This window comes from Rhinopithecus roxellana, chromosome 13 (assembly GCF_007565055.1).
Source record: "Rhinopithecus roxellana isolate Shanxi Qingling chromosome 13, ASM756505v1, whole genome shotgun sequence".
NCBI lineage: Eukaryota > Metazoa > Chordata > Mammalia > Primates > Cercopithecidae > Rhinopithecus > Rhinopithecus roxellana.
In genome coordinates, this window is record NC_044561.1 from 100,017,976 (window position 1) to 100,033,241 (window position 15,266).

The following is a 15,266-nucleotide window of genomic DNA, read 5'->3' on the forward strand; positions in this document are numbered from 1 at the left end:
CATGCTTGAAATCAATACTTCATCTGTTTTCATGACTACTTCACACATCTCAGCAATGAACTATGCCTCCTATGGTTTCTCTCACATTAAACTCTGAATACCACCTAATTCACCCGTGAACTTACCAGGCCTTTCACAGACACTACCATTGAGTGGGTTGATGCAGGTCGCAGCCTTCAGTCCCCTAGTACTGGGTTCTGATAAAATTCCACAGAATCCAGCATCACTGGGCTCAGATGGCATCCACTGTAGTAAACTATTTGTAAATGGGGACATATCTTCCCAGCACCAGTAGGACACATTGATCTTCCGAAGGCCGACCCATGGGGTTAAAGTGAGCTTGGACTAAAGGCAAAAGAGACACAACTATGAATACAACCAACATCTTTTTTTTTTTTTTTTTCCTTTAAATTTTGGAGATGGAGTCTTGCCATGTTGCCCTGGCTGGTTTCAAACTCCTGAGCTCAAGCGATCCTCCCACCTCGGCCTCCCGAAGTGTTGAGATTACAGGCATAAGCCACCATGCCTGGCCTGAATATAACCAACATCTTGACCAAAACAAGCTTCTAGATAAAAACCACCAAGTTAAGTATACCCCATAGACATAGAAAACCTCTCTATTCCTTGACTCAGCCATGGTAGATTAGGACAGATCATCACTTCAATATGGCCATTTTATAAAGGATAAAAATGTAGCTCAGAGAAGACAATATATCGTAAAATTCACAGAAATCATAGCAAAGCAGTATTTAAGTTCTGAAATACCTATATGAAGAGATGGCTATCCCCAAACACAGGTTGAGTATCCCTAAACCGAAATCCAAAACACTCCAAAATCTAAAACTTTTTGAGTGCCAACATGATGCTGAAGGAAAATGTTCACTAGAGCAGTTTGGATTTCCAGATTAGGGATGTTGAACTGGTTAGTATAATGCAAATATTCTAAAATTCGAAACGCTGCTCGTCCAGAGCATTTCAGATAAGGGATATTCAACTTACACCACATTTGCTTTATCCATTCATCCATCCTGGTACTGGATTTTATAGGGAATAATAGGACAGTGACACCTGGGATAGTCTGTCTTCTGCTCTCCTGAAATTTCCTTCTCATTGCAATTTTTAAAAAGTTTTAAAAATCAAAATAAAAAGTTTAGCCAAGAAATGGTAAGTATTCCTAATTTTGGTAGTTATAAAACAAAAGATATACTGTATTTCCCTCCCTTTGTTTTCTTTTGAGACAGGGTCTCGCTCTGTTGCCCATGCTGGAGTGCAGTGACATGATCATGGCTCACTGCAGCCTCAAATCCCTGGGCTCAAGCAACCCTCTTGTCTCAGCCTCCCAAGTAGCTGGAACTACAAGTATGTGCCGCCACTATGCCAGGCTAATTTAAAAAAAAAAAACTTTTTGTAGAGACGGGGTCTCCCTATGTTGCTCAGGCTAGTCTTGAACTTCTGGGCTCAAGCAATTCTCCCTCATTGGCCTCCCAAAGTGCTGGGATTATAGGCATGAGCCACCATACCCAGCCTATTTCCATTTTTGAGAGGAAAAAATACACATGCCTACTAAAAGACCTAAAAAATAAATAGATCCAAAAGAAAGAAAGAAAGTTAAAAATACTTTTGAAAGGCCCTTCAATAATTTCTTTGCTTTCATGATAAAACTCAGATCCATTACTATAGTAGCCACAGCCTCACAGGGTCTGGCCTTGGTTCCTTCTTGAAGCTCAACTATAAAAATCCCCTCCCATCCAGCCTGCAGTCAACCATGCAAACTTACCTGCAACTCAAAGAGCCATTCCCTTAATCATCTCCCTCTACATCTCACACATGGGAGTACTAATTAATGAACAGGAAGCCCTTCCCTCTTCGACATCCTAATTCACTCCTTCTCACCTTCAGGGGTCACCTCCTTCCAGCTTTCTACCAGCCAGTCTCTGTCCTAAAGGCTAGGCTGGGTGCCCTTTCTTGTTTTTCCGTAAAAATCTGGGCTCTACCAACTGGGCTACATCTAGAGGTATAGCTGTGGAAGGTCATTACACTTCAGTTGTCTCTCATCTGTCAGTCTTATCATTAAGACTGTGAATTTCTGTTTCATAAACGTGGCCACAGCAGATTAGAATACCCAGAAATGTTTAGAGTTAGAAAACCTAAGGAAGAGAGAAAGGGTACCAGAAGTATATCTGTGGCCACCTGTTTGAACCCTTTTAACTTCTGTGGACTCGAGAGTCATTGTTAGAGATGCCAGGGTAATAAACAAAGCTGGGAGCCATCCATTTTCTGAGGGAATGAATGACTATGGGAAAGGTCAGCTGCCAGTCAAGGATGGAATGCTGGAAGAGACCCACATTTGGACATGGGAAGAGAAACAACAGAGACAGTTGCCAATGGAGATTCTGAAATCTGAAAAAGCTATCAAAATATTATGAAATGCCAAATGTGGTCACAGTAGCCTGAGGTAAACACACTAAGAAGATGTCGCCAATGTTTGAGTGTCCATACCCTATCTAAGTTGCACTGAAAAAAGGGACTAATTGGAGAAAAGTAAATACAGGGCACCTCTCACCAGTTTCAGAATGGCCCTATAGGTGGTACACAGAGGCCACATACAGCCAAGACCCAGGCCACATTTCCATACCTTCACATGAAGAAGGCTGTATCCAAGGAAGTGTTGCCCTCAACTCCTCCCTGCTTGATAAGAACATTTCCACTAAACGTTTCTGCACCACAGCTGAAACTGCTGAAAGAACTTTGTTTTATGAGTCTACTTAACTGAGGGTAGGATCACAATTTATGACTCTGGACTAAAAATGACAAAATGTGATGATGCAATATCGACTATAAGCCCCCTGAGAGCACTGGGTGGACAGGCAGAGAACTGAGCCTTTCCGGGCTTAGAAACTCTTGAAAAGAAGGTACTCTCTTCTTTTGAGACGGCTGGGCTGTGAAAGACCCAAGCAGATGTACATTTCTTTTGTTTCGTTTTTTTTGTTTTGAGATGGAGTATCGCTTTGTCGCCTAGGCTGGAGTGCAGTGGCGCGATCTCGGCTTACTGCAACGTCCACCTCCTAGATTCAAGCAATTCTCCTGCCTCGGCCTCCTGAGTAGGTGGGACTACAGGCGCACACCACCATGTCTGGCTGATTTTTGTATTTTTACTAGAGACGGAGTTTTACCATATTGGTCAGGCTAGTCTCGAACTCCTGACCTCAGGTGATCCACCCGTCTCAGCCTCCCAAAGTACTGGGATTACAGGAGTAAGCCACCGCATCCGGCCGAGATGTACATTTCTTAATGGTAATTATACAGTATTATGCACTATTATAATACCTTAACTTCAAGGAACTCAGGTGATTTAATCCAACCTAGCTAATTATCAGTGACCGAGAATCTCCTTCTCCCCTAGCAGAATCTAGAGGTAAAAGAGGTATGAAATCACCTACTGATGTCACCAGAGTATGTACACATATACATGTTGCAATTCATCCCCCACATAATTATTCATAGATCTTATATATACAAAGTATTAAAAATTTTAAGATTAACAAGGCATATGAGGAAGTGACTCTGACAGCACAAACCCACAGTCCCTCAGGCTGCATTTACCAGCACTCCCCCTCTTACCAAGCACATCACACATATCCACAGCCTTCCACATGCAAGTTGCAGTCATGCCCTTGATAGAAAGGTGGATACCAGAAACTTAAGTTTTGAGGATTTTAACTCACCATGCTCTGAGATGACTGCATTATTCGCAGCTGCTTAAGGACAAATTCTACCTTCTTCTGGGTTGTAAGAGAAGCCAAAACGGCATTGTGGTTCCTACAGAACAATTTAGCATTGTCATAATTCTCCTTGGCAGTAGTAATTTTCAAACATGAGTTTCCAACCAAATGCCAGCCAATGCCACAGATATTTTCTTTCATTAAGGGGAAAAGAGAAAAAAAAGAGTTTTAGAAATCAGACAAAACTACTATATTATTAGTTCAAATTATTGAATACCGAAATGGCCTTTCTAATTTAAATTCTAGGCACTTCATTAGGATGTGGGAGCCTCTGACACATTATTAAGGGCCAAATGCAGAATACAAGAATTTAAAAATGTTTACTAGTGATATCTCCTAGATCCTAAAAAGCATATTCTGAGGTCACTTCTCCTATGTTTTAGAGGAAAACACCAGTTTGGTGCCAATATTAGATTGGTATACTTCCTTCTGAAGAACAATTAGAAAGAAAACTAAAATCCTAAGTGAAGAGCAGACAAATGAATATGCATATTGGACAGCTGGGGTAAAAACTGCAAGAATGGAAACAAAGCAAGGAATTAACAAATTTATAGTCTCCAAAAGCTGCACTATATTTTCATATTATCAGGTGGAAGGTACAATCAAGTATACACAGCATCCCAAAAGCAAGATGAGAAGGTCCCTCTTGGGAAACAACCCAAGTGATATGGCTATAGCATACAAGGCAAGCTTGTAGTCTGCTACCTGTGATCATCCTGAACCCACACAAGGTACTGCACAGAAGCTATGAATGCTTCTTGGAAGACAATGAAAGAACAAAGTAACTTCACCAGAACCAAAGTACTTTGGAGACATCAACAATGTTCACTAACAGTAACAACCACTGAGATAAAAGAAAGGTACCATGGGAAAGAGATCATTTAAGAACAGACAAAGACTTGCTCCTCACAGTGTAGCAGTCGACCAGATAAAATGCACACTCCAGGTCCCACCGCACATTTGCACCAGAATATGCCTTTCGCAAAATTTCCAGGTCTTTTGCTGTACCTTTAAAATTTGAGACACACTGAGATAAAGAAAAAGAGTCCCACTCTGCAAGCTGAATCAAAAACTTACAAGGGACATTCAAAAAGGGCCTGGTCCAAACCAACTTCCCTAAACAAGCTCAGATGTTGTGCAGAGCCAAGGAAGTTCCCCTTCCTGGACCATCCTGGTTGAACAAATATATCACAGTGGTTCAATCATGGCTGGCTGGTCTCAGGCCCTGAATTCATCATCCTGAACCTCAGAAGTAGCATATATTGAGGTTTTCAGGGCTGGAGATCACCCCTAAAAGGTGCTGCTGACAGAAATATCCATCCTCTCCTTCTCAGAGAAGGCCCATTCGCAGGTGCCGACAAATAAATCCCAGTGGTTAACAAGAAGTACTCTCCATAAAGTGCTCAGCAGACTGGCTGCTGAGACGTCGTGTTCTAGTCCCAGGTTATCGAAGGTGGATGGGAAAGAGACAAGGAGCAGGCTCAGTGATACAGAACCAAGCTGTCACTCAATTCTCCAGAGCAGTGAAGGTCGTTTCACTTTATTTCAAAGGACAGTAGGAGGAAATACTTAAGAACAGTATTTTAGTTAAAAACAAAAAACCTCATAATACTGGTGTGGGAGATGAATGGACAGAATTAGCTTTTCCCCTCTGCTAGGTTCAAGCTAGGCTGCACAGTGTTGGGGGAAGTGGGGTGAAGTCTTGGACCCACACACACCAAGATGACCCTGCAAGGCCTACCGGGCAGGGCAATGCACTCCTGATTCCGGGGCTCCCACTGGCAATTCTGGTCCAGGGCACAGCTCCTGCAGCTGGTCTTCTTGTTACAGTAGTACATGGGGTTATCCTTGGGGCAATTCTCATACCTAAAAATGGAGATCTAGAACACAGTGGACAAAAGCTTTTCTCCTGAATCCACAGAGAGAACTTACGGTGAGGACTAACAGAACACTGTAGACAATAAAATCTAATTGAGGAAGCAAACTGCAAATAAATAGATTAGATAGATAGATAGATAGATAGATAGATAGATAGATAGATAGATAGATAGACAGACAGACAGACAGACAGACAGATAGATAGATAGATAGATAGATAGATAGACAGACAGATAGATAAAGTTGCAGTAGCTCCGCAGTGGGAACACTACAATGGAATGTTCTAGTCAAGGACATGCTTTTAACTGGCAAGGAAGCAGCCCACTCTTTTAAACACCATGCCTCAACCTGCTCATCTGTAAAATGGGAATGTTGACCTTGCTGCTTTTCAAATGCTCACTTCAAAAGTCTGAAAGTTTTCTATTTTATGAACTGCATGAGACTGACAAAAACAAAAGTCTTGTAAGCTGTCAAAAACTATAAAAGCCTGGGTCATCTTATAACTTAAATTTAAACATCTATATATGATGAGCAGTGAGATTATGCCAAACCAAGATATAAAACAAGGATATTTTGCAAAGTCTGTCATTTCCACAGTTCAAAAAGGGCCACTATACACCTGACTCACTCTCAGTCTCAAACCCTAACTTGCTATCAAAACCTGGCACTGGTAAAGTGAGGTCACTATTACATGCCTCAAACCAAGGATCCAGTGCTTAGTCACCACCATGCCCAGGGACAACAGTCCTACCTTCTTCTAAAACACAACAAATTCCCGGGGCTAGTAGGACCCTTGGAATATAAAGAACATCTCTTCCTAAAGGAAAACCTCAGGGATAATAAAATCCAAATAGAAACCCATTTGAAAAGTAACTCTGGGCTATTATTTATATCATATACACTATAAAAGCTAAACCTATGACAAATTAGGATTTTTCTGAAATCTCTGAGAAACAGCCTCTGACCTGGCCTTCTGTGCAGCTGTGGTTCCTGGGGACACAATGGTCATTGCACCAGTGGCAGTCATTGGTGTTGGCTGTGCAGCTGTAACAATCCGTGTGCTGGTCACATCTGTCATGGTTAAGAGCTACAAAGAAAAGAAAATCTCATCAACTGAGACAACTTCAGTTGAGCACAATCTGGGACTGAAGTTAAAAAAAAATCATAACAATGGTTAAGAAGTAAAATGAAGAATGAAACTGGCAGGAAAATATATTTGGTATGTTCTGGTTAAAATAATATTTAGAGATAGACAATCTAAAGAAACACTGCTTTGTACCCCAAAGAAAGAAGTACACAGAAAGTGAAAACAAGGATAGGTTAATTTAACAACTGTAAGATATAATGAAAGTAAATTCTGGCTCTTTGAATACTTTTCTTTCCAAGAAAAAAAAAAATCAACTAGTAATAGAATGAACACCAAAGAAGCCCAGGAGCCGAAATATTGTAGGAGATCAAGTCATTCCTCCTAGTTATAAATGCAAGGCTAATTTGGGCACAGGAAGTAGGCAGCACTACAGAACTGTGCAGGAGGCATTAGGCTGAGCTGCATTTTGTATGTACATGTAAATTCAAGAGTGCAAGTTTGAGAACTTCTGGGCTACCACAGACCTGCTGCATCTCCTGTTGACTCTAGAAAAGAGAAGCTGCACGGCTGGGCGCAATGGTTCATGCCTATAATCCCAGCACTTTGGGAGGCCAAGGCGGACGGATCACAAGGTTAGGAATTCAAGACCAGCCTGGCCAACATGGTGAAATCCTGTCTCTACTAAAAATAGAAAAATTAGCTGGGCATAGTGGCGTGTTCTTATAATCCCAGCTACTCAGGAGGCTGAGGTAAGAGAACTGCTTGAATCAGGACCCGGGAGGCGGAGGTTGCAGTGAGCTGAAATTGCGCCATTGCACTCCAGCATGGGCTACAGAGTGAGACTCTGTACTCTCCCCCACAAAAAAAAAAAAAAAAAAAAGAGAGGCTGCACAACCATGTTGTCTCATCTGTTCAGCCATCTCGTGTACATGGCACATGGGGGAATTCACAAACAAGGAAAGGCAGGTCCCACCCTCACAAAGACCCCAGCAGTCGGCTCCTTAGGCTGCTCTTGCTGTCCTGGTCATTATCCCAAGGATTGGGCCCACCCAGAAAGTGGGGTGAAACAGGGAACTGAAGTCTCAGATGAGATGACAGCAAATGGGTTGATATCAACACCTAAGGTAATTCAACACTATTTCCTATAAACATGCACATTTAATTTGAACTTTTAAAATTTTGTTTAAAAATGAACTATTTCACTGATTTTATCCCTTTCAAGAGACGAACTAACCCTGCTAAGTTCTGGTAATCTTGGTTCTCCAGCACCCACCAGCCCACCAATGAATCTGGGTGGGTTGCCCGGGTGGCTTTTTTTTTTTTTTCTTTTTGAGACAGAATCTCATTCTGTCACCCAGGCTGGAGTGCCAGTGGCATAATCATGCCTCACTGCAGCCTCAACATCCTGGGCTCAAGGGCTCTCGCCTCAGCCATCCTAGTAGTTGGGACTACAGGCTTGCACTACCACGCCCACACCTGGCTAATTTTTGTTTTTGGTAGAGACAGGGTCTCACTATGTTGCTCAGGCTAGTCTTGAACTCCTGGGCTCAAGTGATCCCTGTGCCTCAGCCTCCCAAAATGCTGGGATTACAGGCATGAGCCCCTGTGGCCAGCCCAGGGTGTTCTTACTGAGAATTTATGTTCGTGAAAAGTTTAACTTGGAGCAGCATCCCAGGAATGAAAGCTGCTTCTATCCATCATAACTCTCAAGTTAACTGCAACACCAATCCTACTAGTAAGAAATTCAGCCAACATACTTTAAATTACTTGATGTAAATAAATATCTTGTAGAGACAACATTCTTCCTTTTAAAGAACTTTCTGGCTATGCACAGTAGCTCATACCTGTAATCCCAACACTTTGGGAGGCTGAGGGGGGCAGATCACTTGAGGTCAGGAGTTCCAGACCAGGCTGGCCAACATGGTAAAACCCTGTCTCTACTAAAAATATAAGAACTAACTGGGCATGGTGGCAGGTGACTGTAATCTCAGCTTGAGTATTACAGGCTTAGGCATGAGAATCACTTGAACCTGGGAGGCGGAGGTTGTAGTGAGCTGAGATCATGCTGCTGTACTCCAGCCTGAGCAACAGAGACTCTGTCTCAAAAAATAAATAAATAAAAATAAAATAAAAAAGAACTTTTTAATATATCGCTTCACTGTACTGCATTGTGCTCTATGTCACAGCAATACAGGACAAGCAGCAAAGCAGGCAGAAGGAAGAAAACAGCTTGGAAAACATGAGGGGAGGTTCTAAAAGCAGGGATCATTGCCCATCCTCAGTAACTGTCTGTCTTGATATCACTGTTGTATCCAACTAGAGAAGCTAGACAAAAATACTTGGCAAGGACAGCAGCTCTCCCTCTCTCCACCAAAATAATTTACTTCAACATGGCTTTTCTGGGCTGACTCTCCTAATTTCATCCTTAATGTTAGATCTGCATCCAATATGGTAGCCAGTAACCACAAATGTATTTTAAATTAAAATTAAATTAACATTTCAAGTCTTTGATAGCCCATGTGGCTAGTGGCTACCATATCGGGACAGTCCAGACACAGAAGATTTCCGTCATCAAAAATAAAGTTCTACTGGATGGAACTGCCTCAGAGCAACCACAGCCGGGATCTGGGGTCAGTATGCAAAGTCTACACAATGCCAAGAAGGTTATGTCTCCATCACCCGCAGACAGCTTCTACGAGCCACATGGTATGTCCCCATCCGAGATGTTTACAAACCAATTTTCAAATACCCAAAAACACGTTCTACAAGTTATTACTGAATAATCTTGGATAATAAGGTGAACATAAAAAGTATACATATGCTAAGTTCCTTCACAATTCAGATAAAATGAGGTCTCAAATTCATTAAAATCTAAGTAGAGAAAAAAAAACATACTTCTTTTGGAAAAACATTCTGATTTTAACTTTTCTTCTTGTTCATCAGTTGCCAGCGCCCACGAGATACACTGAGATGACCCTGTGTCCCACACACACCGGATACCAGGTCCTGCTGCTAAACAAGCGGCTTCACTCCGATGCCCATCACACTGTTCCGAGGTGAATACCAGGATGTCACTCAGGAGGAGACTATTGAAACCACCGAACACATACATGGTACTAAGAGGAAAAAGGGAGAGAAGAAATTTACCAGAGACTTAGATAACAATTGCATTCTATACTTTTTTTTTTTTTTTTTTTGAGACAGAATCTTACTCTGTTGCCTAGGCTGGTCTCAAACTCCTGAGCTCAAGAGATCCTCTCGCCTCAGCCTCCTGAGTAGCTGGGACTACAGGCACACACCACCACATCCAGCTACCATGATACACTTTTTACAGACAATCTTCAAACAAATCTTACATAAGTCTTCCAAGAAATTATTTTTCAAGGTCTTAAAAAACATTCTTGTTCCCTTCCTTTCCAAATTCATCCTTTCATCCTGGCCTATAACCACCCAGAATAGTTCCAATAAGCTGCCTCCTCATCATAGCTACTGTATTAAAAAGTTCTCATGATAGTCTGGTGACTTTTAACCATGAGTCATTGGAAAATTTCAGTGTCAGGACATGCTCACATCTTTTAATACTAAACAGCAATTCTATATCTTCATTTTTTAAATATTAAAAATAAAAATGTACAAATTTAAAGCACAGGTAAAAGCCTCTGTAATTAAAGTTGTATATTGGTACAATTAAAGTTGTGTACTGGTACATGGATATGAGCCCAATCATAAACAGATAAAAGCACACATGTACATTTAGTAGACAGTAAAAGCGGCATCTTACATTAGTGGGAAAAGATGGTCTTTTTAGTAAATGGTATCAAGATAACTAAACATATGGAAAAAAATAAAATTGAATCTATTTCTCTATATTCTGGGATAAATTCCACATGTATCAGAGCACCTTCTGAAAAGAACAAAACACACAAGCACTAGAAGAATGGGTGTATTTCTCTATAACCTGAGAGTGGAAAAAAAAAAAAAAAGACTTAAAATCCAGAAGGTAGGGGAAAAAAAGATTGAAAAATCTGGTTATATGAATTAAAAAGATGTTTTACATGGAAATAATGCTATAAGCAAAGTAAAAAAACAAATGATATGCTATGAAAAAAAGATTTACAAGTTATGTTATAGGAAAAGGACTATCCCTAACATAGAGGGGGGCTTCAGCCAGTTTGCAGAGAAAAAATGCAAATGACCTTAAACATATGAGAAGATGCTCTAATTTCAGTGCAAGAAAAATGCAAATTAAAACTATACTGAGGTAGCATTTCTCACCTATAAGACTAGCAAAACAAAAACAGCACAAAAAATTGACAATACATGGATTGATGAGACTATGGGGCAACAGTCACTCTCACACACTACTGCTGGGCATGTAAAATGGTGCAGTACAGAGGGATTTGGCAAGCTCTAACAAAACTTGGCATTTACTTTTTGAATCTGAAATCACATTTCTAGAAGTCTATTACAAAGACAGAACAGCAAAAATACAAGAAGAAGTACATGAGGCTATTCACTACAGCACTAACCCACTTATGCCAGAGGGCACATTTTTTTGTGTGAAAAATCAGACCTTGGGGATGACCTTGAGCAGTAGGATATAAATAACTCCCACAAGCTTAGCTTTCCAATAATGGAACACTAGGCATAAATGGGTTAATGATAATAGCAAAAGACTCAAATAGCCCCAAATGTCCATCAATTGGGGATGTGACAAACTATAATACATCCACATAATGAAATATTAGGCAGAGGTAAAAGGAATGAGGAAAATTTCTACATACTTCTATGGAGTGAGCTCCAGTACATACTGTTACGTGGGGGAAAAATGGAATGCAGAGAAAAGTATTCAAACAATGTAGCCATTTATCTACTGGAGGGAACAAGAAGGTCAAACACACAAACGTGCAGACATAATTCATTTTCCTTTTAAAAAAGAACACTACAGTTTCTCTTTAACCTGCCTTCTTAAAAAACCTAAAAACAATAGCCAACCCAGTAGCAATGAATATAACTAGTGCTTAGATTGTGCGTATCTAAAAACCATTCTTTCTCCCTCCTGTCAGCCCTTAAATACTAGAACTTTTTAGAGAAAAACCTAATTTCATGTCTGGATGAAGAAATGTTCACAATGAGTCTAGCAGATCTTGTTATAATGGAAAGAAAAGAAGACTAGGGTAGTATCAGATAAACTCAAAAGCTAACGTAAAGATGCCCTCATTGGCTAAAGATGGGAAATGTTTGAAATTTAATAAACACACAAACTACAATAGATTAAAACACATGAAGTATTTTTAAATCCATGAGTTCATAATGATACACATCTCCTATCCCTGGAAAAAAAAAAAAAAAACCTAATTTGTCATCTTTGGACAATGCTTAGAAATCAGTACATTATTTTGAAAATTGGTCAACAAAGGGAAAGAAATCTATGAAGTGATCTTCCCAAAATACTGAAGAGAATCTGATCAAGTTAATTTGCAGGAAGTTTAGGAGAGAGAACAATATGTTATATGAAAGCCCAGCATACAACAATCAAAATCTGGACCATGGGAAACTCTACAGGACAAACAACCCAGTCTCTTTAACAAATAAGGGGGAAAATGATGGATGGGGTCCCTACAGATTAAGAGAAACTATAGAGACATTTTAACCAATTGTAACATATGGATCTCATTTGGATTCTGAGTTGAACAAACTAAACTTAAAAAAAAATTGAGACAATTAGGAGATGTAAACACTGAATAGACACTGAGAGATATTAAAGAACAACTTTTTTCTTTTTTTTTTTTTCGAGTTGGAGTCTTGCTCTGTTACCCAGGCTGGAGTGCAATGGCACCATCATAGCTCAGTGCAACCTCAAATTCGTGGGCTCTAGCAATCCTCCCACCTCAACCTCCTGAGTAGTTGGGACAACAGGTGCGCACCACCATGCCCAGCTAATTTTTGTGTTTCTAGTAGAAATGAGGTCTTGCTGTGTTGCCCAGGCTGGTGTTGAACTCCTGGACTCAAGCAATCCTCCTGCCTTGGCCCCCCGAAGTGCTGGGATTACAGGCGTGAGCCACCACCCCTGACTTAAAGAATTAACTTTAGAAGTATGATAACTGTATAGGGGTTGTGTTTTAAAAATTAAGTCTTCATCTTTAAAAGACAGCCAATCCTCATTATAGTCATGTGGTGCTGGATAATGATGTTTCCATCAATGATGGATGGCACGTACAATGGTTGTCATCTAGTAAGCTAAGGTTACTTTATTATTGAAGAAAACAATTTTTAAATAAATTTAGTGTAGCCTAAGTGTACAGTGTTTACAAAGTATACAGTAGTGTATAGTCCACTCACTCACGGACCTCCCCAGAACAACTTCCAGTCCTGCATGCTCCCTCCCTTCATGGTAAGTGGCCTGTACAGGTGTATAATTTTTTATCTTTCATATTGCATTTTTACTGTACTTCTCTACATTTAGATATGCTTGGACACACAAATACTTACCACTGCATTACAATGACCTACAGTATTCAGTATATTAACATGCTGCACAGGCTTGTAGCTAGGAGCAACAAGCCATACCGTATAGCCTAGATGTGTAGCCTAGGTTTATGTAAGTACACTCTGTGATGTTGGCACAATGATGAAATTGCCTACAGATGCATTTCTCAGAACGTATCCCTAACATTCAGCGAAGCATGACCATTATCTGCAGATTGTAGATTCCATATTTGCAAATTCACCTGCTTACAAAATCTATTTCTAACTCCAAAATCAATACTTGCAGTAGTTTCATGGTCACTTACCAGCATGTGTGTGCAGAGAATAGCAAAAAATTGGACTTGACACACATGCATATTCCCGGCTACGGTCAAACAAGGAGATGCTCTCCCTTCTTGTTTCAACTCTCACACTACAAACAAGTGTCCCTTCCATGATCCATCTAGTGCCATGTTTTATGTATTTTTGTACCTTATGTTAGTGCTTTCACTGTTGAAAATGGCCCCCTATGCAGTGCTGAAGTGCTATCTAGTGTTCCTAAGTGTAAGAAGGCTGTGATGAGCCTTAGAGAAAGTGCATGTGTTACATAAGCTTTGTTCAGGCATGAGTTAAAGTGCTGTTGGCTGTGAGCTCAATGTTAATAAATCAAGAATATATATTAAATAAGATGTTTTTAAATAGAAACACACATAAAAGAAAGTTATGTATGCTGACTGGTTGATGAAAATGTCGTCATCAGAGGCTTACAGAAACATAACCCTGTATTTCCCTAGCAGAAATAATCCAATATTCAAGAATTCAGTGTGTATAGTTACTTTATAGAGTTGTGAATAATGAAAATAAATTGCAATCTGAAATATATATTTTTTTGAGTTAGGGTCTCACTCTGTCACCCAGGCTGGAGTGCAGTGGCGCCATCTTAGCTCACTGCAGCCTCAAACTCCTGGGCTCAAGTAATCCTCTGGCCTTGGCCTCCCAAACTGCTGGGATAACAGGCTCGCGGCGCCATCTCGGCTCACTGCAAGCCCCACCTCCTGGGTTCACACCATTTTCCTGCCTCAGATTCCCGAGAAGCTGAGACTACAGGTGCCTGCCACAATGCCTGGCTAATTTTTTTGTATTTTCAGTAGAGACGGGGTTTCACCGTGTTAGCCAGGATGGTCTCAATCTCCTGACCTCATGATCCGCCCGTCTCGGCCTCCCAAAGTGCCGGGATTACAAGCGTGAGCCACCGTGCCCGGCCAGGTTTCATTTTTAACATTGCTATCGGCTTACTCAGTGCCACATTAAGCAGGCTAGATTCAACTAGTTAATTTGTTGCTTAAACCAAATAAGCAACCTCCTCTTCCCAGTACAGTTGGTGTTCTCAGCAATTGTGAATCCATCTGGTTGCACAGGGGCTCTGCAAAGTTAGGGAGAGTCCCTCAGAGACACATGGAGCAGGCAACTGAGAGGCACAGCTGCATCTCCTGCCACCCTGGTGCGTCACAGCCATCTCTCCTCCGCCTTCCTGCCTCCCTCAAAATCTCAATGACAACTAAGGAAGGCACGGCTTACTCAATGCTGTTGATCCACTTAAAACATAAAGAAATGATGTGAATCAAAGTTTCTTTTTCAGTAAAAATTTCATAAAATTAAACCAAAACTATGGCCTTTTAGTAGCTGGCCTCCCTCAGGGTCCCCTGCCACCTACCCAATCGTATCTTAACACACAGATACTTACATATCAGGGTTCAAACATACCACTGGAATCACATTAAAAAAAAAAATTACAACTCAGGCAAGGCATTCCCAATTTTGACTCATGGTTAAATTATATTTTATGGTAAAGTCTCAACTTCTCTGAGTTTGAATAAAGCCTAAGAATGTTTTATAAAAGATTCATTTGTTTGCTAGTTATTACTGTACTAATACCTGCCATTTAGCAAATGTCTATTACGTGCCAAATCCTGTGCTAGGAGAACTAGGAACACAAACGAAGACAGTTGAGGCCAGGCTCCCGCAGGCATGATAATGACAAAATAGTCCCA

The 15,266-nt window shown here is 40.7% G+C and overlaps 1 protein-coding gene across 4 annotated transcripts in view; it reads right to left on the reverse strand.

Annotated features, from left to right (window-relative positions):
* ATRN (attractin) overlaps window positions 1–15,266 on the reverse strand; it is a 177,911-nt gene that overhangs the window by 74,554 nt on the left and 88,091 nt on the right. For all 4 annotated transcript variants that reach the window (XM_030914898.1, XM_030914901.1, XM_030914899.1 and 1 more), the window contains exons 12-16: window positions 9,643–9,863; window positions 6,626–6,747; window positions 5,524–5,662; window positions 3,726–3,916; window positions 126–345 (exon numbers count right to left, since the gene is read on the reverse strand). In XM_030914898.1, coding sequence (XP_030770758.1) covers window positions 126–345; window positions 3,726–3,916; window positions 5,524–5,662; window positions 6,626–6,747; window positions 9,643–9,863 — 893 coding nt within the window. The remainder of the gene's footprint in view (window positions 1–125; window positions 346–3,725; window positions 3,917–5,523; window positions 5,663–6,625; window positions 6,748–9,642; window positions 9,864–15,266) is intronic.